Source organism: Danio rerio, chromosome 3 (assembly GCF_049306965.1).
Source record: "Danio rerio strain Tuebingen ecotype United States chromosome 3, GRCz12tu, whole genome shotgun sequence".
In the NCBI taxonomy this organism is placed as follows: domain Eukaryota; kingdom Metazoa; phylum Chordata; class Actinopteri; order Cypriniformes; family Danionidae; genus Danio; species Danio rerio.
In genome coordinates this window covers 67,208,645-67,231,738 of record NC_133178.1, presented here as the reverse complement: position 1 = coordinate 67,231,738, position 23,094 = coordinate 67,208,645, and the positions used below count along the sequence as shown (strand labels likewise).

At 40.0% G+C, this 23,094-nt stretch overlaps 1 protein-coding gene across 1 annotated transcript; it reads right to left on the bottom strand.

Moving 5' to 3' along the window:
• Positions 1-1,974: 1,974 nt before the first annotated feature.
• Positions 1,975-23,066, bottom strand: LOC137490038 (uncharacterized). Its single transcript, XM_073945306.1, has 6 exons — positions 22,978-23,066; positions 21,615-21,777; positions 17,468-18,492; positions 16,278-16,296; positions 5,871-6,735; positions 1,975-3,068 (listed from the first exon to the last, which is right to left on the bottom strand). The coding sequence occupies exons 2-6, from the start codon at positions 21,667-21,669 to the stop codon at positions 2,429-2,431; spliced, it is 2,604 nt and encodes an 867-aa protein (XP_073801407.1). The 5' UTR covers positions 21,670-21,777; positions 22,978-23,066; the 3' UTR covers positions 1,975-2,428.
• Between the last annotated feature and the right edge of the window lie 28 nt (positions 23,067-23,094).

Genomic DNA, 23,094 nt, shown 5'->3' with positions numbered 1-23,094 from the left:
AGGCAGTGGGCTGGTGTGAGCTTGCTTATAGCTCCCCAACTTAGCTGCCATGGGGTGGAACTGTCCCAGCTGAACGAGAAGGTCACTTGCCTGTACATTTGGGTTGCGGAATGGTCTCCCAGATCTGAATCTGAATAGGGTTGTGTTGGACTTTTGCGCTAGTCAGTTAGTCCGCAACAAACACCATGTTTGAGCATGAGAGTGTCCATCAGTGCACATGGCACACACAAGGCCAGAGCTCAATTATAGTCCTTGTGATTGTTTCATCTGATCTCTGATTGTATATCTTGGACACTTGTGTAGAAAAAGGACAAAGCTGTCAATTGATCACCACCTGGTGGGGAGTTGGATGGTGGCGAGTTATAGACCATGCGAGACGACTACTGGTCAGCCTCAAAGGGATTCTAGCAAACCTTGTCTAACATGCTTCTACGTTAAGTTAGGGGACAGCACCTCTAGACTACGCAACTGGGGTAGTGGTTCCTATTCTAAAAAAAGGGGGACCAGAGGGTGTGTTTCTCCCTGGAAAAGTCTATGCTGGAGAGGAGAAGCCAGCCTATGGTTGAACCACTGATCCAGGAGAAACAATGCCAATTTCATTCAGGCTGTGTAACACAGAACCAGCTCTATACCCACCCTAGGGTGGTTGTGGGATCATGGGAGTATGCCCAACCTGCTCACAGTTTGTGGACTTGGGGAAGGCATTCAACTGTGTCTTTTGAGATTCTCTACGGGGTGCTCTGGGAGAATAGGGTTGGAGGCACTCTGTTGAGGGCTGTCAGGTCCCTGTATGAACAGAGCAAGAGTTTGGTTCACATTGCCAGCAATAAGTCAGACTTCTACCCAGTGTGTGTAGGACTCTGTCAGCCTTCTGTCAGTTCTGTTCATTATTTTTATGGACAGAATTTCTAGGCTCAGTCTAGGGCTGGAGGTTGTCTGGTTCAGGGACTACAGGACTTCATCTCTGCTATTTGCAGATGATGTTGTCCTTTTGGATTTATGGGGCATGGACAAGGTGGCGTGCAATCTCCAGTATTGAAGAGAGTCCTTAACCCTGATGGAGTTCTAGTACCTTGGGGTTTTGTTCATGAGTAAGGGCGAAGATGGAATGTGAGACTGAAAGGCAGATCAGTGGAGCGGCAGCAGTTATGCAGTTGATATTTTTCTGCTGTGAAGAAGTAGCTAAGCCGAAAGGCAGTGTTCTCAATTTACCAGTCAGTCTAAAATCCTACTTTCACCTATGGTCATGAGCAAAAGGACAAGATCTCGAATACAGATTTGTTTCCTTCACAGCATGGGAGGGTGCAGCCTCAGAGATAGGGTGAGGAACTAGTAGTAGAGCTGCTGCTCCTGTCTCAGATGCCTCCTGCACTCCTGCCTAGAGAGGTGTACTGGGCTTGTCCCACCAGATGGAGGCATCAGGGAAGACCCAAGACAGACTGGAGGGACTATGTTTCTCAGCTTGAGGGAAAGGCCTTGGGAACTGCTCAAAGGAGTTGGAGGAAGTTTCTAGTGAGATGGAGGTCTGGGGTTCCCTGCTGAGACTGCAAGTTGGTCTTCTCATGGAATTGAGTTTAACATACTGAAATTAAAGAAAGTCTCAGTAACTTTTGGTTCTCTCTGAATTTAAGCCAGTGCAAATCATATAACATGCTGTCTGAACTATCCACTGCACAACGACAACATAAGAAAAGGCTGAAGTAATTGTACAATTAGCTGATTTATCTTAACATGATATAGGTTGTGTTCATTTTAAACTCTTTTTACTAACGAGCTAATGGAAACAGATTTTACAAAGTGTTTTAATATTGTTGACTTAACTCTGCTGAAATCATGAAATATTCATCAATTTTGTATTCTACTCAAAATAATAAATGTAGTAAAAAAGAAAGAATTTGTTTTGGCTCCTAAACATCTTTGAGCTACCATTGGCCTGTGACAACCGGATGCTTATGAACCCGTTCTTCTCTCAGCTCACCATCATTGTGTTTATTGGTGCACTTGAGCAGCAAAACACATTTACAAGTGTTGGAAAACAGTATACCGTCACTCAGCCTTTTCAAACATTATTCAGACATGAAACTTCCTTACAACATGAGAAAGTGTTTGCTGTATTTGTCATGTGTGCAGTTTTATATCCACTTGTTCCTGTAAGCTGTGCTGAATGAGTGAAACTCTGTAGACACTGATCATGCCTAAGGTTTCTCTCCAGTGTGAATTCGCTCATGTGGTTTCAGGGTTTTTGACAGACTAAATCACATCGTAAGGTTTCTTTCCAGTGTGAATCCTCTGGTGAAGTTTCAAATCTCCAGCTGTAGTAAAAGTCTTCTCATACTCAAAGCACATAAACTCTCTCACACCAGTGTGGATCTTCATGTGATTGCATGTGATCTGAGAGCATGTGAATGATTTTCTCCAGTGTAGATCTTCATGTGTTCAGGTTTGATGAGCTGCTGGACATCTTCTGAGTGCATGTGTATGGTCTCTCTCCAGTGTGGCTCATCATGTGTCTATTAAGGTGAGATATCTGGCTGAAACTTTTCCCACATTGAGTGCATGTGAATGGTTTCTCTCCAGTGTGGATCCTCAAGTGTCCATTAAGGTGTGACAATTGGCTGAAACTCTTCTCACACTGAGTGCATGTGAACGGTCTCTCTCCAGTGTGGATTCTCATGTGTACATTAAGGTTTGATGAGCTGCTGAAACTCCTCCCACACTGAGTGCATGTGTATGGTTTCTCCCCAGTGTGGCTCAGCATGTGTTTATTAAGGTGTGGTAATTGGATGAAACTCCTCCCACACTGAGTGCATGTGAACGGTTTCTCTCCAGTGTGAATCCTCATGTGTAGATTAAGGTGTGCTGATTGGCTGAAACTCTTCCCACACTGAGTGCACGTGAATGGTTTCTCTCCAGTGTGGGTCTTCATGTGATCATTAAGGTCTGATGATTGGCTGAAACTCTTCCCACACTGAGTGCATGTGAATGGTTTCTCTCCAGTGTGGATCTTCATGTGTCTATTAACGTGATATAACTGGCTGAAACTCTTCCCACACTCCGTGCAGATGAAACTATTTTTCTTTCTCTTAATATCATCAGTCTGTAAATGATTTTTGTCCTCAACTTTGACATGATGTTCCTCCTCTTTAATCTCGGTATTCTCTTCAATTTGGTCTGAAATAAAACAAACATTTGTTTTTATAATGTCTAAAAGGCTGAAGTCAAAAAACACAAACACTGGCTACACAAACTGTAATATTGATGAGGAAGTTGGAAACATCTGACTTCAAGACACTTTATCGTAGGTATTGGCATGTCTGATGTGCGTGAAATGTAGCTCGGGGGCTACTTTGTCAAAAAGTGCAGAGGTGGCGCTGTCGAGTCATTTTGCCACACTCACTTTCAAAACTTATAATAAACATAAATGTTTGACCCTTCTGGCGCATGTGCAAAGTTTTGTGAGTTTGAGCATGTTTAGAACCTCAAAAATGACGATTCATTCTAGAGAAGAAGAAATGGAGCAATTCCAATAGGGCCTACGCACCATAGGTGCTCAACCTCTAACAATATTAATAATAATATAACCAGGGCTCGAAATTGTGATCGTTTTGGTTACATATGCACACGAAATTTTATCTCTGTGACTTCAAGAAATTTATTTATAAACTAATTTCGAGAAGATCACATGCTTATGATTGCTTGCGGCCGGTCCCGCATTATTCAACTTATGATTGACCAATCAGACGATTCCTAAGCCACAATAAATACCCTAAGTTCCATACCACAATACATTCTTCAATACGTTCTTCTGCTTATTAAGCTTATGAAGCCAGCCTATGGTTGAACCACTGATCCAGGAGAAACAATGCCGGTTTCATTCAGGCTGTGTAACACAGAACCAGCTCTATACCCACACTAGGGTGGTTGTGGGATCATGGGAGTATGCCCAACCTGCTCACAGTTTGTGGACTTGGGGAAGGCATTCAACTGTGTCTTTTGAGATTCTCTACGGGGTGCTCTGGGAGTATAGGGTTGGAGGGACTCTGTTGAGGGCTGTCTGGTCCCTGTATGAACAGAGCAAGAGTTTGGTTCACATTGCCAGCAATAAGTCAGACTTTTACCCGTTGTGTGTAGGACTCTGTCAGCCTTCTGTCAGTTCTGTTCATTATTTTTATGGACAGAATTTCTAGACTCAGTCTAGGGCTGGAGGTTGTCTGGTTCAGGGACTACAGGACTTCATCTCTGCTATTTGCAGATGATGTTGTCCTTTTGGATTCATGGGACATGGAGGCGTGCAATCTCCAGTATTGAAGAGAGTCCTTAACCCTGATGGAGTTCTAGTACCTTGGGTGTCTGGAGTTCCTGCTGAGACTTTCAGTTGAAGGTGCATCAACATACTGAAATAAGAAAAAGTCTCAGTAACTTTTGGTTCTCTCTGAATTTAAGCCAGTACTTTGAGGTGATCAATTAAACAAGACTATGCCAGTCGCTTTTATATGAATGAGTGCAAATCATATAACATGCTGTCTGAAATCTCATTTGAACAACGACAACATAAGAAAAGGCTGAAGTAATAGTACAATTAGCTGATTTATCTTGACATGATATAGGTTGTGTTCATTTTAAACTCTTTTTACTAATGAGCTAATGGAAACAGATTTTACAAATAGTGTTTTAATATTGTAGACTTAACTCTCTCTGCTGAAATCATGAAATATTGATCAAGCTTGTATTCTACTCAAAGTAAATGTAGTAAACAAGAAAGAGTCTTGAACTTAAAAGTAAAGAAACTTTATTAATAAAAGAAGCAAATACACAAGACAAATTAATAGGATTTCCAAACTTAAGGCCCTGGTATACTGCAAACCAAATTGAAGAACACATTAAAATAATGTAATTTTAACAAACTCCTGCTGAAATTATGTTCTTATCGAGTTCATTCAAGCAGCTGGAAACAGCTTGCCAATATTTTTGGGAGAACTGGTTTTGGCTCTTAAACACCTTTGAGCTACTATTGCCCTGTGGCGATTACGCATTCAGTGGGCGTCTCCTGGAGCTCCGCCTTCTTTGAGGTGCGGTTTCTTCCCATTGTTGTTTCTCATTCAGGGGTCAGACAGAGATCACCCAGAACAACAACACATGACCACACTGGAGAGGGAAGCAGCAGAGCTGTAGAGATGTATCACGCAGGATTCAGCAGGTAAATTTTTTACAACCTCGAAATGTGCTGTTTTACTAGTACTTGTGTGTATTTACATGTCTAAGACATAAAATAAGCATTGGGTGGTTAAAACACTGCATAATTGTGATAATATGACACATCTTTCCCTAGCTCAGCGCCAGCCAACACACCAAAGCTCAGTTTGACATTTTCACGTTACGCTTGTCAAGCTGGATAAGTAAACAGCAGCACCAGGGACATCACACTCCTCACTTCAAAACAGAACCAAAGCAGGATTCTGTAGTGATTTACCCTGCTGTTGCTCCCTTCCTCCTCATCAAGACTCCATCATGTTTGCGTTTCAGCTGCTGGATCATTGCAGTGGTGCTCGCGTCATCACGTTTGTGTATTTGGCCGTTAACACAATTTTATTGTTTATTTAGTGTGAAATGCTCCCACACCTTGGATGACTACAGTCACACAGATTTCTCTACCTTCACCATGCATCTTTCCTCTAACGTTCCCTCTGCTCCTTGTGCTCATAATTGGTGGGTGCGACTAAATTTTGGCTGATGCGCCTACATTTTTAAAGTTAGGAGCACTGTTGCTAACAAGCTAAAAGGTTAATTTCGAGCCCTGACAGTGGATCTTCACGTGTTTATTAAGGTTTGATGAGCTGCTGAAACTCTTCCCACACTGAGTGCATGTGAACGGTCTCTCTCCAGTGTGGATCATCATGTGTTCATTAAGGTGTGATGATTGGCTGAAACTCTCCTCACACTGAGTGCATGAGAATGGTTTCTCTCCAGTGTGGGTCCTCATGTGTTTATTAAGGTTTAATGAGCTGCTGAAACTCCTCCCACAATGAGTGCATGTGTATGGTTTCTCCCCAGTGTGGACCCTCATGTGTTGATTTAGGTTTTGAAATCGGCTGAAACTCTTCCCACACTGAGTGCACGTGAATGGTTTCTCTCCAGTGTGGATCCTCACGTGTTTATCAAGGTTTGATGAGCTGCTGAAACTCTTCCCACACTGAGTGCATGTGAACGGTCTCTCTCCAGTGTGGATCTTCATGTGTTCATTAAGGTGAGATAATTGGCTGAAACTCTTCTCACACTGAGTGCATGTGAATGGTCTGTCTCCAGTGTGGATCCTCATGTGTACATTAAGGTTTGATGAGCTGCTGAAACTCCTCCCACACTGAGTGCATGTGTATGGTTTCTCCCCAGTGTGGATCCTCATGTGTTGATTTAGGTTTTGTAGTTGGCTGAAACTCTTCCCACACTGAGTGCATGTAAATGGTTTCTCTCCAATGTGGATCTTCATGTGTTGATTAAGGTATTGTAATCGACTTAAACTCTTCCCACACTGAGTGCATGTGAATGGTTTCTCTCCAGTGTGGATCTTCATGTGTCTATTAAGCAGATATAACTGGCTGAAACTCTTCTCACACTCTGTGCAGATGAAACTATTTTTGTTTTTCTTTCTCTTAATATCATCAGTCTGTAAATGATTTTTGTCCTCAACTTTGACATGATGTTCCTCCTCTTTAATCTCTTTATTCTCTTCAATTTGGTCTGAAATAAAACAAACATTTGTTTTTATAATGTCTAAAAAGCTGAAGTCAAAAGAAGAAGAAATGGAGCAATTCCAATAGGGCCTACGCACCATAGGTGCTCCACCCCTAACAATATTAATAATAATAATAATAATAATATTAACAGGGCTCGAAACTGTGAGGGTTTTGGTCACATATGCACCCGAAATTGTATCTGTTCACTTGAGGTCACAGTTTATTTATAAACTAATTTCTCATAATTGAGAATTAATGCTCATAATTGCTTGCGCCCGGTTCCGCATTATTCAATTTATTATTCAAGTTCCATAATCACAGCCAATTTCATTTTGAAGACCGCTTTGCTCCGTATCGGCCAGCTAATGCTACCACAACAACTACTTCAAAATACATCTCCAATTATAACTCTAACAACATCAAAACCTTCAACCAAAAACTGCCCAATACACCATTTCAGTAGATCACTCTAACCTAAAGCTGACACTCTGCACCGGTTATATCTCAGCTCCTGCAAACCCTCTCTTCGTACCATCTTTATAGCACTTTCCATTCAGCAGCTGGTTATTGTTTTGATCTTTATTGCCTTTAGGGGGGTTCTTCAACACGTTCTTTTGCTGTCCCAAGCTTATTAAGACATCTTGAGGAATTCTCGAGATCTACCTGAGCTCAAACACACAATTAGATCCTGGTGGGTACAACGTGATGCCTTTGAGTTTTCAGCATCAATTCATAAAAAGTCTTTCTTCGAAAACTGTTTTTACCCGTTACAGCGTTCACAGAGATACGCCACGTTGTGTTGCTGTAATTAAAGCAAGTGGAAGAAGAATTGTTTGAAGACACGGGTCATCAGTGTTATTTATAAATGTGCCATAACGATGGTTTTGTTTTCATTTCCCCGCTATGAGAGAGCAGCTGGCATGTGGTCATGTGTGGATTATAGAGGTCTGCAAACACGCAACAACAATACGTTTGTAGGGAACAAGTTTTACCCGAGAGCTTTTCATATACGGAAATGGTAAAATCCGAATTTGCTGCTCGTCTCCTTTTAATAAGAACACGGCTCCAGTTGATGTTGATTGTTCTGTCTCTACAGATTTGTTAAGTGTGTGATCAGGGTTATTTGTTTGATTATTCAGACGGCAAAGTTAGTTGGTATCGTCAGCAGTACTCTTTCAGTTTATAAAGACAGACCTTCATCATAATGATTTCGTTACTAAGTACTAACATACTAAGTATGTTAATATCACTACAATATTATGGACTGAAAGATCTGTAAATGCTGCTCTTCAAGTGTAAATATGTAGACACTTTAACCCTCAGGGGTCGAAGACAGAGTTTACGCGTTTTGAGGCGTCTTGTCCTAATAATGCCAAAACTAACTTACATTAAACTTTCAGTTTTGATCATACAGATATGATCAACACATCAATCAAATCTGTAAGACAACTAGGGTTGGGCGATGTCGACCAATTTGGCATCGTACGATGTCTAATGTGAAACATCGCGATGGACGATGGCATCGTCATCAAAGGCGGAGGTGAATTAATTATTTATGAATAATGAATTAATTCATAATGAATTTGTTACTTGTAGCCTACCGTTTCAACTAGCTGACCCGCATGCTCTTTGTTTTACACATCAACAAATCATCAATAAATAAAAGATAAGTCACACTCAAATTACCACCTGTCAATCACCTTTTACCGCAGGAGGTAAAAAAGGTGCACAACCAACAGTATCTGAGGTTTTCACTAAAATTACTAAGTACAAGTGTGAAAGAGAAAGACTGAAGCAGTGTGCTGACGCTGTGACACGTTACCTGATAGATTCAGAAGACGAAGAGTCGTTAGACAGAGACGAGATGAATTAAATATCACGTTAAACAACTATAGTGAGACGCCATCTAGCAGTACATCCTTGATAAACTGTCCGACGTGCACTGCTCTCTGGAGCTCAGACCGTGACAAGTGCATGACAGTGTAATTTCAGCGGACGGAGGGCTGTTCAGAAATGCTAGGTAAAACACGGTGTGGATGTGGATCATTTTCTTTCTAAAATGCCATTTTAACATTAAGACGTATTAGTCTAATACCTAAGTGTACGCCTAAGTGTGTATTTTTCGCGGGGCGGAGGATCGCCGATGCCGGCTCAGTAATGTCTACTGTTTTTGTGTACACTCACAATAACAACAAAGAGGTGTGCTTTTGCAAAATAAAGGTAATAAACAGTGTAGGCGTTCTCACTTTTCTCTTTCCGCAAACTGTTTTTGCACATGTGTTGGAAAATGCACAGAAACTTAGGGCTGGGCGATATGGGCAGAAAAAATAATATCCCAATATTTTTATGAGAAATGATGGTTTACAACATATATCCAGTCTTTTCCCGTAAATGGTTACTTGAGAGTTAGAGCCTTAAAAAAACTTTAAGCAGCTTTTGAGCAAAATATAATTCACAGGGGTTTCCCTCCCTGCTTACAAATAAACAGCTGCACAACGTTTTTGCTAAATAAAATACAGTACAGGTTTTTCTTCTGCTTAAAACTGTTGCACAACATTTCAAATTGTATGAAAATAATAATCATCTTTGATAAATAAACACATTACAGGGTTTTCTCCTTTGCTTAACATTATAGACAGCACTACTGTGCTGTTGTGCAAATAACAAAGTAAACAGAACCAGAGAAAACAGCTATATTGTCAGAGCAAAAAAAAGGACACACTTAAATAAAAACACAACACAAAGTCTTGTAGGATAGAAAAGAACCACATTGAATGCAAATACGAAACAAACAGTAATTTGTCGCAATTACACTGTTGTTGAATTACAGAAGTAATTCTGTATACCACAGTTGTGTGGTTTATAATTTAAATGAGCTGCATGTGTGTTTTAGTTACACATTTACATGTATCTACTGTGCACAATCATTGAACATCTTCAGATATCTCCGATATGTCTTTCACTCCATGTAAAAAAATCCTACACTTTTTCTTTTGTTTTGATTAGATTTTTCTAAACTTGTTTAACTAAATATTACATAAGGAGATGAAAGCGAATAGACAATAAGTATGGGAAGTAAGGAAATAGTTTCAGAGTGCTGTGATGAAATGCTGGTTAAGCATATAAGGCTGCATTTACTCAAGTGACTCAAGTGTCTGTTTGACAAGGCTTCTGTGTTCGTTATTGCTGTAAATTGTGGAGAAATGATGGATAAAAGGTTTCTGATAAACCGCTGTGACAGCTGCAGGCGCTGTGTGACGTGCTGCACGATTTGTCTGGGGAGTCAGATTTCGATACAACACCAGCACTGCATTGGCTGCGTCCGAAACCGCCTACTACTCAGTAGGTACTGCATTTGAATTTAAACGTACTACTCGGCCATTAGGACAGTACGTTCTATACAGTATGAATGTGAAAAGTATCAATGGAATTCGGACGTACTACATCCACCATTTTGACAGACACGTGACCTACCTGCATCAGTTGGGTTGCTTCCCTTCCATTCACAAATTCTCTTGCGGGGCATTATGGGATAGCGCAGCTTGCATGGGATGCGCACTTCAGAATCTCACCGGAAGTCATCCGGGTACTTCTCGCATACTGATTTCGAATTCTATGAATTCGGACACACTACTCGGCTCGCATACTGTAAAGTATAGAAGTATGCAGTTTCGGACGCAGCACATGCTCCTCCATGTCGCGTCAGTAATGGGTCGTTCTTGATCGATTCCTTCATTTTTAACAAATCTATTGTCTTCATACTTTTAAATGCAGCGAGTGCATGTTGAAAACAAACATTGTTTGATAAAGTAATCAGTATGAAACCAATTTTTCAGTCTGAACTCATTAGTGTTAATGTGGCCAGGCCCACGAGGCTTTGTTATTACAAAGTGAGACGTGCGCGGAATCTCCACAAGCACATGAGAGATACACATGAGAGACATACCTGCATAAAGCTTGGAAGGTGCACTTTCCAACTCATTTTAAAAACAAATGTTGTAATGTTTTGACAGAACTTAAACCCAAAAGTTTCGGGGCTATTGAAAAAAAACATTCGGGGCTGAAGCCCAACAACCTCCCCCTCCCCCGCTACACCGCTGATCAGGAATAAACACCAACCTATTTGTTGTTCAGTGTCTTCATGTTTAATTCTGCAGGGTTCTGGATCACTCATGTTCTCGCTGTCCTTCAATAAACTCTTCACTGGAGCCTGATGGGAATATCACAGTGTTTACAGCTGAACTGGAGGAGGAGGAGCTTCACTGGAGGAGGAGGAGCTTCACTGGAGGAGGAGACAATTATTCTAATTAACATTCTGTTCACTTATATTTATATTTTATTGCTATATCAGCAGCACTGGCTATATTCATGACGACACTTGTATTAAATATTCAATATATAATTGATGATCATAACTGTTTCTGAAACATCATTAATTGGTTAAAAACACACAAATAACAGCAACACTGATAAAGTCTTATAAGCTCTTTCAGTCTGATCAATGATCAATATTGTAAAATTCCTCCAGAAAACACATTTTTAAACATTTGCCTTCAAATATTTCCTGAATAAAAACATTCTCTAATATCATTTACAAATATACACTCTATTAAAATATGTTTCACCATCAAAATATTCTCACACAAGTTACACATAGGTTTCTCTTCCCTGTTCAGTAAATATGTGTGTAAGTGTTGAGTGGCCGATTCTACATCTCATGTGTGCAGCGTGATCATGTCTCTGATTGCCTACAGTTATCTCTCAATACTGTAATACATTCATTATTAAGTGTTTTATACTATTATACTAATCCCACATTCTGTTTCACTGCTAAATCAGACTTTTGCGTTTCTTCAGAGGTTTACACAAGCATAATTTAAGTTCAAAAGATCAACATTAAACGAGCACTTAGTGAATAAATGAGATGAAGACACAAATGAAAGGTGCCCAGATACAGGGTTTCTGTTAAATTTAAGATGTTTTAAGACCATTATGAATGAAATTTTAAACTCATAAAGGGCTAAAGGCTAATGAATTGTTGGAATGGCCCAGATGGAAAAGATTTTTATTTGCCCTTTCCAAAAAAAGTATTATAATTTAATAATACAATAATACATTAATAATAAAAGTTTTATATTTTATTTCTTAACTAAATATTTAAATATTGTGTAAAAACAAGCAAGCTCTACTTGTGTCCATACACTTTTTCCGAACATAAACTTTCTTTAAAATAAAACTGAACAAATGTTTTAGAAGTTTAAAAAACTAATAATAAGCTAAATATTTGCACAACAATCTGTCCAAGTCGGTGTCTTCAGCAGTAAATACATGGAGAACTTTTACACAGATGTTACTGTAAGGAAAATAATTAAACCATTATGATAAATAGTTAAAATGACCTTTTTAATAAAAAGTGTAAAGTTTTATTGAGATGATTGTTGGTGATTGTTTGGGTTTTGGCCAGATTTGGTAGCAATACATGAACAAAGGAAAATTAAGACCTGTTTAATTAAATATTTAACACCTACAACACAATATTTCACTACATTTAAGACTTTTTAAAGCCAAAATTTTGGATTTTGAGATTTAAGACATGTTAAGACCCTGCAGAAACCCTGCAGATAACCCGTGAGTAACGCATTACAGAAGTGTTTACAGCCTAGCATCGAGCTAAAAACAAGAGACTATATTAGCATTGAGCACATATGTTAAAGCAGTTCAACCCGCAAGATAATTGCAGCAAATCTGCGAACGCTACAAAGGTCAGATATAATACACTTACTTTGAATAGACGCACAACACCCGAAACAGAAGTGGAGTTAAAGCAATTCATCAGCAAACAGCAAAGCTCTGCACTCTCCGCCTCACACTGAGCGCCGTGGGCGGGAGATTTGCCTCTACGCTGATCAAAGAAAGCCGATTGGCTGCCTGTTGGCGTTTAGCGAAAGCCGATTGGCTGCCTCTAGATGCTCAGTGAAAGCTGATTGGCTGCTTGTTGTCTGCCGACAACAGAGGGAAATTAGTGGTCAGATTTACTTCTTTTAAGGTTTTGTTAATTGCAGAACAGAGCCTGTACATAATATATATATATATATATATATATACACACACACACACACATTTTAATCTTATTAACTAAATTTTAAATATATGAATGTAAATTTACAACCCAGCAGTGTTAAGTTACTTTAATAAAAGTAATGGTTTACTGATGACTACTGGAAAACTGTAATCTGTTTACATTACTAATGACTTCATGTAAAAAGAGATCAGATTTCTAATTACTTTACTATGAAGTTACTTTTAAAACATCTAAAATATACCTAAAAATACTAAATCACCTGCAGCTCTATCAGTAATGTAATATTCACTGAGAAACATTACAGTGGGTTCATCACAGCAGCTCGACGTGTTCAAAAGACTTACAGAGTTCCCCCAAAACTTAACATTCTCTCTTCATTCCCTTGTGCTAAACCCATTTCCCCTTTTAAACCCAAAAGAAGACATGAAGAGAACTGGACACCTGTAACCACTGACATCCACAGTATGCAGAAGCACTGCAGTGTTTGTCTGAGGTAAGTAGTCTACTGAATTGTCTATATTCCATATAAAGCATGAAGCTGACCGGTCAGTTCTTGTCGTGTGGCTCGTGGTTTTCAACTGATGTGCCTGGAAACTATTTAGTCAAACTAAGCTGCGGTCACACTGGACTTTTCTCCCTATAGTCTTCCATTCATACGCACGCGGATACGTCAGACTGGAAACGCAAGTTTGTTCAAGCTTAGTGATATCTGAAATCACATCACATGACTGTGTGTGACCAATTGAGGATCAAAACATGACCTCTCTGCCAGAAATGTAAAATATGGACCGATCGCTCGCTTTTTCAATGTCTAATCATCTCGTTTAACTCTTTTTCGCAGTGCCGTGCAACAAAATTTCCCAATCACCACACTTATACAATATCCAGGAGAATAATAACATACGCTGCCATGTCATCGCTGCAATCAAATCTCCGTCTTCTTTTGCAGTAATCCACGTCTTTACTGGCGTTTCGGTGGGACGAACAACAGTAGCGTGACCATCGAGATGCGCAGCAGTGGCGAATGTTTGTTGATAGTAAGTTTGTCCACAGAACAGGAGAAATGCAACCCTGCGACAAAACTAGACGGTTATTATTGTTATTGTGGAGCACCGTTTACCCCTTACAAAAATAAATAAATAAATAATAACAGTGTAGACGATGCGTCCACGCTTCTGTATGCTCTCATCTGTTATTTCATGAAGTCTGGAAGAAATCCACATGGGGGAAATAAACTAGCAGTTAATGATAAACAGGTTTTTGGAGCACATAGTAAAGCATAATGTGTCCAACTCTTACAAACGCTTCATTAATGATTGCGCTGGTGTATAATAACTGAAGCCTACTGAATAATTTGTTTATTACTTCAGTTGTGTTGTACCACAGCAACAATAAAAAAAGAACAGGGAAGTTTCTCGCTAGGCGGTTAATAGGAGGTTCTGAGTGTATGCTAAGGTGTTGCTAAGTGGTTGCTAGGGTGTTATGAATGGTTGCTAAGGTGTTACTAGGCGGTTACTAGGGTGTTCTGGATGGTTGCTAGGCGGTTGATAAGGCATAGCTAGGTGGTTGCTCGGGTTTTCTGAGTGGTTGCTAAGGTGTTGCAAGGCGGCTACTAAGATGTTCTAGGTCGTTGCTAGGCGGTTGCTAAGGTGTTCTAGGAGGTGACTAAGATGTTACTTGGTGGTTGCTAGGGTGTTCTGAGTGGTCACTAAAGTGTTGCTAAGTGGTTGCTAAGGCATTACTAAGGTGTTCTGAGTGATTGGTAAAGTGTTGCTAGGCCGTTGCTAAGGGGTTCTAGGTTGTTGCTAAGGTTTTGCAGAGGGTGTTCTAAATGGTTGCTAAGGTGTTGCTAAGTGGGGGCTAGAGGCATTGCTAGGGTGTTCTAAGTGGTTGCTAAGGTGTTGCTAGGCGCCTGCTAAGATGTTCTAGGTCGATGCTAATGTGTTGTTAGGCGTTTGCTGAGGTGTTCTAGGTTGTTGCTAGGGTGTTCTGAGTGGTTGCTAAGGCATTGATTGGCGGATGCTAAGCTCTGTTGCGCGGCTGAAATATGAACTGCATCCTGAATCGTGGCTGGGCGGCGCCGGTGTGTGTAAAGAAACTTGTTTATAATTCTAAAATCCATGGCGTATTTGTATAAAAAACAGATAAATAAAAAAATTGCGATTTCTTGTTTTAATATGAAATTAAATCGTTGTCAAAACGTAAATTCGAATTAATTGAAAAAAATAAAAAAAAATCACAGCATCTCGATCAGTTTCAGGTCTGGATTTTGACTTTATGCCAGATGTAACGGGATGCACACCTTCCAAAAGGTTCCAATTTACCTGCTTTCTTGATTAAGCAGGTCTGGCGACAATCAGGTCTGGATGTGGCAAATGAAATTTTACTCGACTTTCAAAATGACGTGGTTCTTTCATGATTTAACAGGACGCAATTGACTAACACAAGGTGAGGTAGCAGAATAAGAGTGTGCTTGCACATAAGATTTCTGCGCTGAATGTAATTTCTCTGATGTTGGCAATGGAATGCCGGCGGTGCAGCCGTCTGTTTTATACTCGGCACAAAGCACGCTCAGTGTTTTTAAAAGCTTTGACAGTGAAAGCGCTCACAGTTAAGCATTACTAGAACAGCGCTAACATTTCTGCAACGCAAAAAAATGCTTCGGTGGACACATGCCCTGAAGCAGACAGGTTTATCAGCAGCTGTTGTAGAAGACTGAAGGCCTTTATTCTGCAAAACAATGACCTGGATATACCTTATACAGATTATTACATGGCTACCTGCCACAAAACATTAAACACTAAACACCGCTCTAAACACAGTGTAATATCTTTACTTAAAGGCAAAGCTAACAGAAACCAACATTTCTGAATGGAGCGCATGCTAACCTACATATTATTCAGACACAAGATGGAGCCACAGTTAAAACAGCAGCTTGACAGATGTGAATGTGTTATATTGATGTGATCAGTGACTGTTAGTTTCTGTGGTTGTTATCTGGGATTATTACACGGCTGTCTGGAATACTTGATTCTGATTGGTCAGTCGCCTGGCAGGAATGGCCTCCCTGAATGGTGTTCTGCTGGACTTTTGTGCTAGTTTGTCTATAGGATCCACCCTTTGTAGCTCAAGTCTCTGGATCTTATAGGGCTTTCCTGTCTAACATGCTTCTACATTGATTTAGGGGACAGTACCTCTAGACTGGGCAATTGGGGTGGTGGTTCCAATTCTAAAGAAGGGGGACCAAGGGGTGTGTTCCCTCCTGGAAAAGTCTATGCCGGGGTACTGGAGAGGAGAAGCCAGCATATGGTTGAATCATAGATCCTAGAAAATCAATGCTGATTTAATTCAGGCTGTGTAACACAGAACCAGGTCTACACCCACACTAGGGTGGTTGTGGGATCATGGGAGCATGCCCATGCACAGTTTGTGGAGTGCTTTAACCCTGATGGATGTTCTAGTACCTTGGAAGTCTGGGATTCCCTGTTGAGACTGCGAGTTTGTACAATTAGCTGATTTATCTTAACATGATATAGGTTGTGTTCATTTTAAACTCTTTTTACTAATGAGCTAATGGAAACAGATTTTACAAATAGTGTTTTAATATTGTTGATTTAACTCTCTCTGCTGAAATCATGAAATATTCATCAAGTTTGTATTCTACTTAAAGTAAATGTAGTACACTAGAAAGAATCTTGAACTTAAAAAGTTAAGAAACTTTATTAATAAAAGAAGCAAATACACAAGACAAATTAATAGGATTTACAAACGTAAGGCCCTGGTATACTGCAAACCAAATTAAAGAACAAATTAAAATAATGTAATTTTGAACAAATGTTATAGTTACTTTCACTACGTGTATCTGACTTGAATTATACACATGGGCAAAATATATTTGAGTGGACTGTAAGACTTCCATAGATTTTCTTGTGTGTTTTACAACCTCTAAATGTGCTGTTTTACTAGTACTTGTGTGTATTTACATGTCTAAGACATAAAATAAGCATTGGGTGGTTAAAACACTGCATAATTGTGATAATATGACACATCTTTCCCTAGCTCAGCGCCAGCTAGCACACCAAAGCTCAGTTTGACATTTTCACGTTACGCTTGTCAAGCTGGATAAGTAAACAGCAGCACCAGGGACATCACACTCCTCACTTCAAAACAGAACAAAAGCAGGATTCTGTAGTGATTTACCCTGCTGTTGCTCCCTTCCTCCTCATCAAGACTCCAACATGTTTGCGTTTCAGCTGCGGGATCATTGCAGTGGTGCTTGGCTCGTCACGTTTTCGTATTTGGCCGTTAACAGAATTCTTTTTGTTTATTTAGTATGAAATTCTTCGACACCTTGGATGACTACAGTCACACAGATTCCTCTGCCTTCGCCATGCATCTTTCCTCTAACGTTACCTCTGCTCCTTTTTTTGCTCCGTCCTGTCTATGAGGCGCCGGACTCTGCTGTGCTCGAGAGAGGGAGAGTGCGTTCACTCCGCTCCGCGCTCAACTAAAGTTTATTTAATAATAAATCGTCTCCACATCGCGCGACATGACGAATCGATTAGGAAACTCATTGCCAACGCTTTTAGTAATTGATTTTAATCAATTCAATGTTGCAGCCCTGGTGCTGTTTGCCAGATGTTTATGAACCTTATCTCACACCAGTGTGGATCATCATGTGTCGATTAAGGTGTGATGATTGGCTGAAACTCTTCCCACACCGAGTGCACGTGAACGGCCTCTCTCCAGTGTGGATCCTCATGTGCACAATAAGGTTTGATGAGTTCCTGTAACTCTTCCCACACTGAGTGCAAGTGAATGGTTTCTCTCCAGTGTGGATCCTCATGTGATCATTAAGGTCTGATGAGTTGCTGAAACTCCTCCCACACCAAGTGCAAGTGAATGGTTTCTCTCCAGTGTGGATCCTCTTGTGTACAATAAGGTTTGATGAGTTGCTGAAACTCCTCCCACACCAAGTGCATGTGAATGGTTTCTCTCCAGTGTGGCTCCTCATGTGTCTATAAAGCGATGATGATTGGTTGAAAGTCTTCCCACACTGAGTGCATGTGTATGGTCTCTCTCCAGTGTGGATCCTCATGTGCACAATAAGGTTTGATGAGTTCCTGTAACTCTTCCCACACTGAGTGCAAGTGAATGGTTTCTCTCCAGTGTGGATCCTCTTGTGTACAATAAGGTTTGATGAGTTGCTGTAACTCTTCCCACACCAAGTGCAAGTGAATGGTTTCTCTCCAGTGTGGATCCTCATGTGATCATTAAGGTCTGATGAGTTGCTGAAACTCCTCCCACACCGAGTGCACGTGAACGGCCTCTCTCCAGTGTGGCTCCTCATGTGTCTATAAAGCGATGATGATTGGCTGAAACTCTTCCCACACTGAGTGCATGTGTATGGTTTCTCTCCAGTGTGGATCCTCATGTGTTTATTAAGGTGTGGTGATTGGCTGAAACTCCTTCCACACTGAGTGCATGTGAACAGTTTCTCTCCAGTGTGGATCCTCATGTGAATTTTAAGATTGGCTTTTTCTTCACAACTCTTTCCACACTGAATGAAACGATTTTGCTTTTTCTTTTTCTTAATATCATCAGTCTGTAAATGATTTTTGTCCTCAACTTTGACATGATGTTCCTCCTCTTTAATCTCGGTATTCTCTTCAATTTGGTCTGAAATAAAACAAACATTTGTTTTTATAATGTCTAAAAGGCTGAAGTCAAAAAACACAAACACTGGCTACACAAACTGTAATATTGATGAGGAAGTTGGAAACATCTGACTTCAAGAGAGTTTATCGTAGGTATTGGCATGTCTGATGTGGGTGAAATGTAGCTCGGGGGCCACTTTGTCAAAAAGTGCAGAGGTGGCGCTGTCGAGTCATTTTGCCACACTCACTTCCAAAACTTATAATAAACATAAATGTTTGACCCTTCTGGCGCATGTGCAAAGTTTTGTGAGTTTGAGCATGTTTAGACCCTCAAAAATCCCAATTCGTTCTAGAGAAGAAGAAGAAATGGAGCAATTCCAATACGATCAACAGTGCTCGACCCATAATAATACCAGGGCTCCAAATTGTGACCGGTTTGGTCACATGCACCCGAAATTTTATCTAGGAGACCTCAAAATATATTTGGGAGCATTTGTGCATAAAATCGTTGCCATGTGACCTGTTTTCACTACAAATGTTCGCCACATGCGCACATTTAAGAGAAATTTACGTAGAATGCATCTGACACGCAACAACAACAAAACTATTTAAATAATCAAAGTATAGCCTATCCCAATCTTGACATAGCCTGGCTGCGTTTAAACAGCGTTTAATGATACAAACGCGCAAGCACTTCATTAAATAGCTCCATCTCAATTAGCCCCATCCACAGGGGTTAAAGTAAGAACAGATCCTGAGCCTGAACTTATTTGTTTGGTTGGGGTTGAGGGATGGAGAGAAACTGCACAGAAGGACTTACTGCAATTATTGACGGTAATAACAAGAGTAAAGGAACAAGAGTGTAAAGTGCTTAAAAAACAGCTGAGATAAGACTGTTCAACGATTATGCTTTGCACCATTTATTTAAAAGTATTATGAAAAGTGTTTTCTTCTAAACAATATCAGAAGATAAGAAGTGAAATCAAGGCCAATATCACTTATTTTTTCTTGTCTTCTAGGTTGTAAGCAGTCCTGCGAACTCTCTTTCTAAAGGGTCACGAAACACCAGAACACATGTGTTGAGCTGTTGACAGTGGTATATGTGTCCCACACTGCTAAAAACACTATTAGGACGCCTATATTTCACTAAAAAGTGTAAATTGGTTGTTTTTGCGTTATTTCAAGCAAATTCGTACTTCCGGTTTTAAACAAATTTTTAAGGCTGCGTCACGGTCATGAGATAATATTGTGTATTCCAGCGTGCAGACTGGACGTCTGTGCCAGAGTGTGTCTTATTACGTCTTACAGTGTGCTGCATTAATGCATGAGTAAAGCTTGGTTCAAACCAATCAGCGCGCTCTATTGTGCAACTTCATTAATATTCATTACTGTCACAGTGTTTAGACGACAGAGACGCCACGTTGTGTTGGCAAAACAAGCGTGAAGTGTTGCTTTTATAGTTTGCTGCCGTTAAGTTTTGTTTTCATTTTCTCTCTGTGAGAGCGCAGCTGGAGTCACGTGTGGATTAACAGTGTACGCGACGCTCGACAACAATAACTTACGTGTCTAAGGAGGATTATTGTTTACCTGAGAGCTGTTCTCATCTGCAAACGCTGAGATCCGGATTCGCTGCTCGTCTCCTCTAAATAAAGACGCGGCTCTAGTTGCTGGTGATTGTCCTGTCTCTACAGATTTGGTAAGTGAGCGACCAGTGCTCTTTGTTTATTCAGTTTGTTCGTATCGAATTAAGTTAACTATTGCACCGAGTGTAAACATGTTAGCACCACAACCAAACTTTAACCTCGTGTAGGGTTTTCACCGCATTTAGTGACCGGAATAACACGCGCAGCTTTCTGACGCTACCTGCCGTGTGCATCTAAGTTTCCGGGAAATGCGGAGGGTTTTTTTTCTCTCATTCGCCGTGCGGTATCAAACATTGCATGAAAAATACACGCTTACAGCAGATCCTCCAATCAAATATCTTGTTTGTCGCGAGGGGCATGAATGAATTCCCTGAATGAAAGAGCCAAACTGCAGTTAAAGTCCACCATTTAATAATTTGCCAAATAATTCCACTACAGATGTCCATGTAGGTTAAACACCATCACTTTCTCCTGTCTGTGTGTATTTTGACTCTAAAACTCAGCGTGCCCAAATAGACACTCCCACACCCTCCCACTTTTCTTCCTCCGACACTCCCCCTAAACAGAGCTGGACACACCCACTTTTCTGACTTTTTCCAAAGTAGAGATGTGAAAACACCCTGCTGAAATGAGGGGCTTTCATGGCCCTTTAAGACATTTGCAGCAGAAGATGGCGCTGGTGCTGTGGAGGAGGCTGAGGGTCTGCTGTTTGTCCAATCAGGTTCTTTTCTTCAGTCAAATAAAAAATACAAGGCTACTTCAAACTGAACGCTCCACAGGAAGCATGCATTTAATTAATGCTCCGCTGTTATTGTTATATCACAAACCTCTGTCAACATTTGTAATAAAAGTCATTAGATTAAAGATTATGTCTTATGTTTATAACTTATTTCCTCCGTCTCACTCGCGGTTCGTGTGCGCGTGCTGCATGTGATGAAAGACGATGGCTCATGTGTTGACTTTTTGCATAACAATTGTGTTGTTTACATGTGATATTGCATTAATTTGCATACATGTTTAATAAGCTGTAAAGCCTCAATTTGGTGTGAAGTTATCATTAAGCAAAAATTAAGAAAATCTTTGGATTTGTTTGATTGGTAGATTACGTAGGCTATTTTACAAACTGATGTTCTACAAGAACTATTAATAACTGTGATTTTACAAATGGAGAAAGGTTGGTTTGTTGTCCACTAAATCATCAGTAGCCTGTTTGTTGAGTTTATGATGCGGCTCATCTGTCAAACTGTGAGCAGAAATATTCTTCTTTGACAAAATACGTCTGTAGACATGCATGTGTTAGTGTCCCGTGAGTTTACAAATATGTGTTGCACATTTAGGGGCTAATCACAATGAACACACTTTTCTGTTTCAAAAACGCGAGGTGCACCGCACTGCCATTATGTTGACAAGAACAGAAGAAGCACTAAACTTAAACCCAAAAGTTTCGGGGCTGAAGCCCCAGAAGCCCAACAACCCCCCCTGATCAGGAATAAACACCAACCTATTTGTTGTTCAGTGTCTTCATGTTTAATTCTGCAGGGTTCTGGATCACTCATGTTCTCGCTGTCCTTCAATAAACTCTTCACTGGAGCCTGATGGGAATATCACAGTGTTTACAGCTGAACTGGAGGAGGAGGAGCTTCACTGGAGGAGGAGGAGCTTCACTGGAGGAGGAGATAATTATTATAATTAACATTCTGTTCGCTTATATTTATATTTTAATGCTATATCAGCAGCACTGGCTATATTCATGACAACACTTGTATTAAATATTCAATATATAATTGATGATCATAACTGTTTCTGAAACATCATTAATTGGTTAAAAACACACAAATAACAGCAACACTGATAAAGTCTTATAAGCTCTTTCAGTCTGATCAATGATCAATATTGTACAATTCCTCCAGAAAACACATTTTTAAACATTTGCCTTCAAATATTTCCTGAATAAAAACATTCTCTAATATCATTTACAAATATACACTCTATTAAAATATGTTTCACCATCAACATATTCTCACACAAGTTACACATAGGTTTCTCTTCCCTGTTCAGTAAATATGTGTGTAAGTGTTGAGTGGCCGATTCTACATCTCATGTGTGCAGCGTGATCATGTCTCTGATTGCCTACAGTTATCTCTCAATACTGTAATACATTCATTATTAAGTGTTTTATACTATTATACTAATCCCACATTCTGTTTTACTGCTAAATAAAGGGTTTGCAATAAAGTTAAACATTTATAAAGCAAAAACTATTTAAAAATGCTGTTAAAACAAAATAACCTGTTTAATGTTCTCTATAATGTTGCCGTTTTTATTTCTATTTTGGCAACTTTATTATAAATCTATTGTTTGTATGAATGTTTTGTATGCAGTAAAGATTGATTATATTAATTGTTATGGATTTATTTCTCTTTAAAGTTTACACAAGCAGACATTAAGTTAAAAAGATCAATAATCAATATTAAACAGTATTGAAACACTCTTAGGTCTACTTCTCATATGCAGAATAGTCAATATGTAAATAACCCAGCATCAAATGTAGTAAACCCAGATCTCCTCAGCTGCTACAGGCCTCTCCAGTCTTACATTTCTACGCTGTAACAGATGTGTTTGTTGGGAAGTTGTTTACAACACACCTCTGAAACAAGCACTTAGTGAAGGAATGAGATGGAGACACAAATGAAAGGTGGCCAGATAACCCGTGAGTAACGCATTACAGAAGTGTTTACAGCCTAGCATCGAGCTAAAAACAAGAGACTATATTAGCATTGAGCACATATGTTAAAGCAGTTCAACCCGCAAGATAATTGCAGCAAATCTGCGAACGCTACAAAGGTCAGATATAATACACTTACTTTGAATAGACGCACAACACCCGAAACAGAAGTGGAGTTAAAGCAATTCAACAGCAAACAGCAAAGCTCTGCACTCTCCGCCTCACACTGAGCGCCGTGGGCGGGGTGTTTGCCTGC

Coding starts and splice junctions, on each gene's coding strand:
- LOC137490038 (XM_073945306.1), bottom strand. CDS start 21,669: ATGAGTGATCCAGAACCCTGCAGAATTAAACATGAAGACACTGAACAA. Junction 18,493..21,614: donor AGACACTGAACAACAAATAG/GTTGGTGTTTAT, acceptor GTTTTATTTCAG/ACCAAATTGAAGAGAATACC. Junction 3,069..5,870: donor ATCCACACTGGAGAGAGACC/GTTCACATGCAC, acceptor AAAGAAAAATAG/TTTCATCTGCACGGAGTGTG.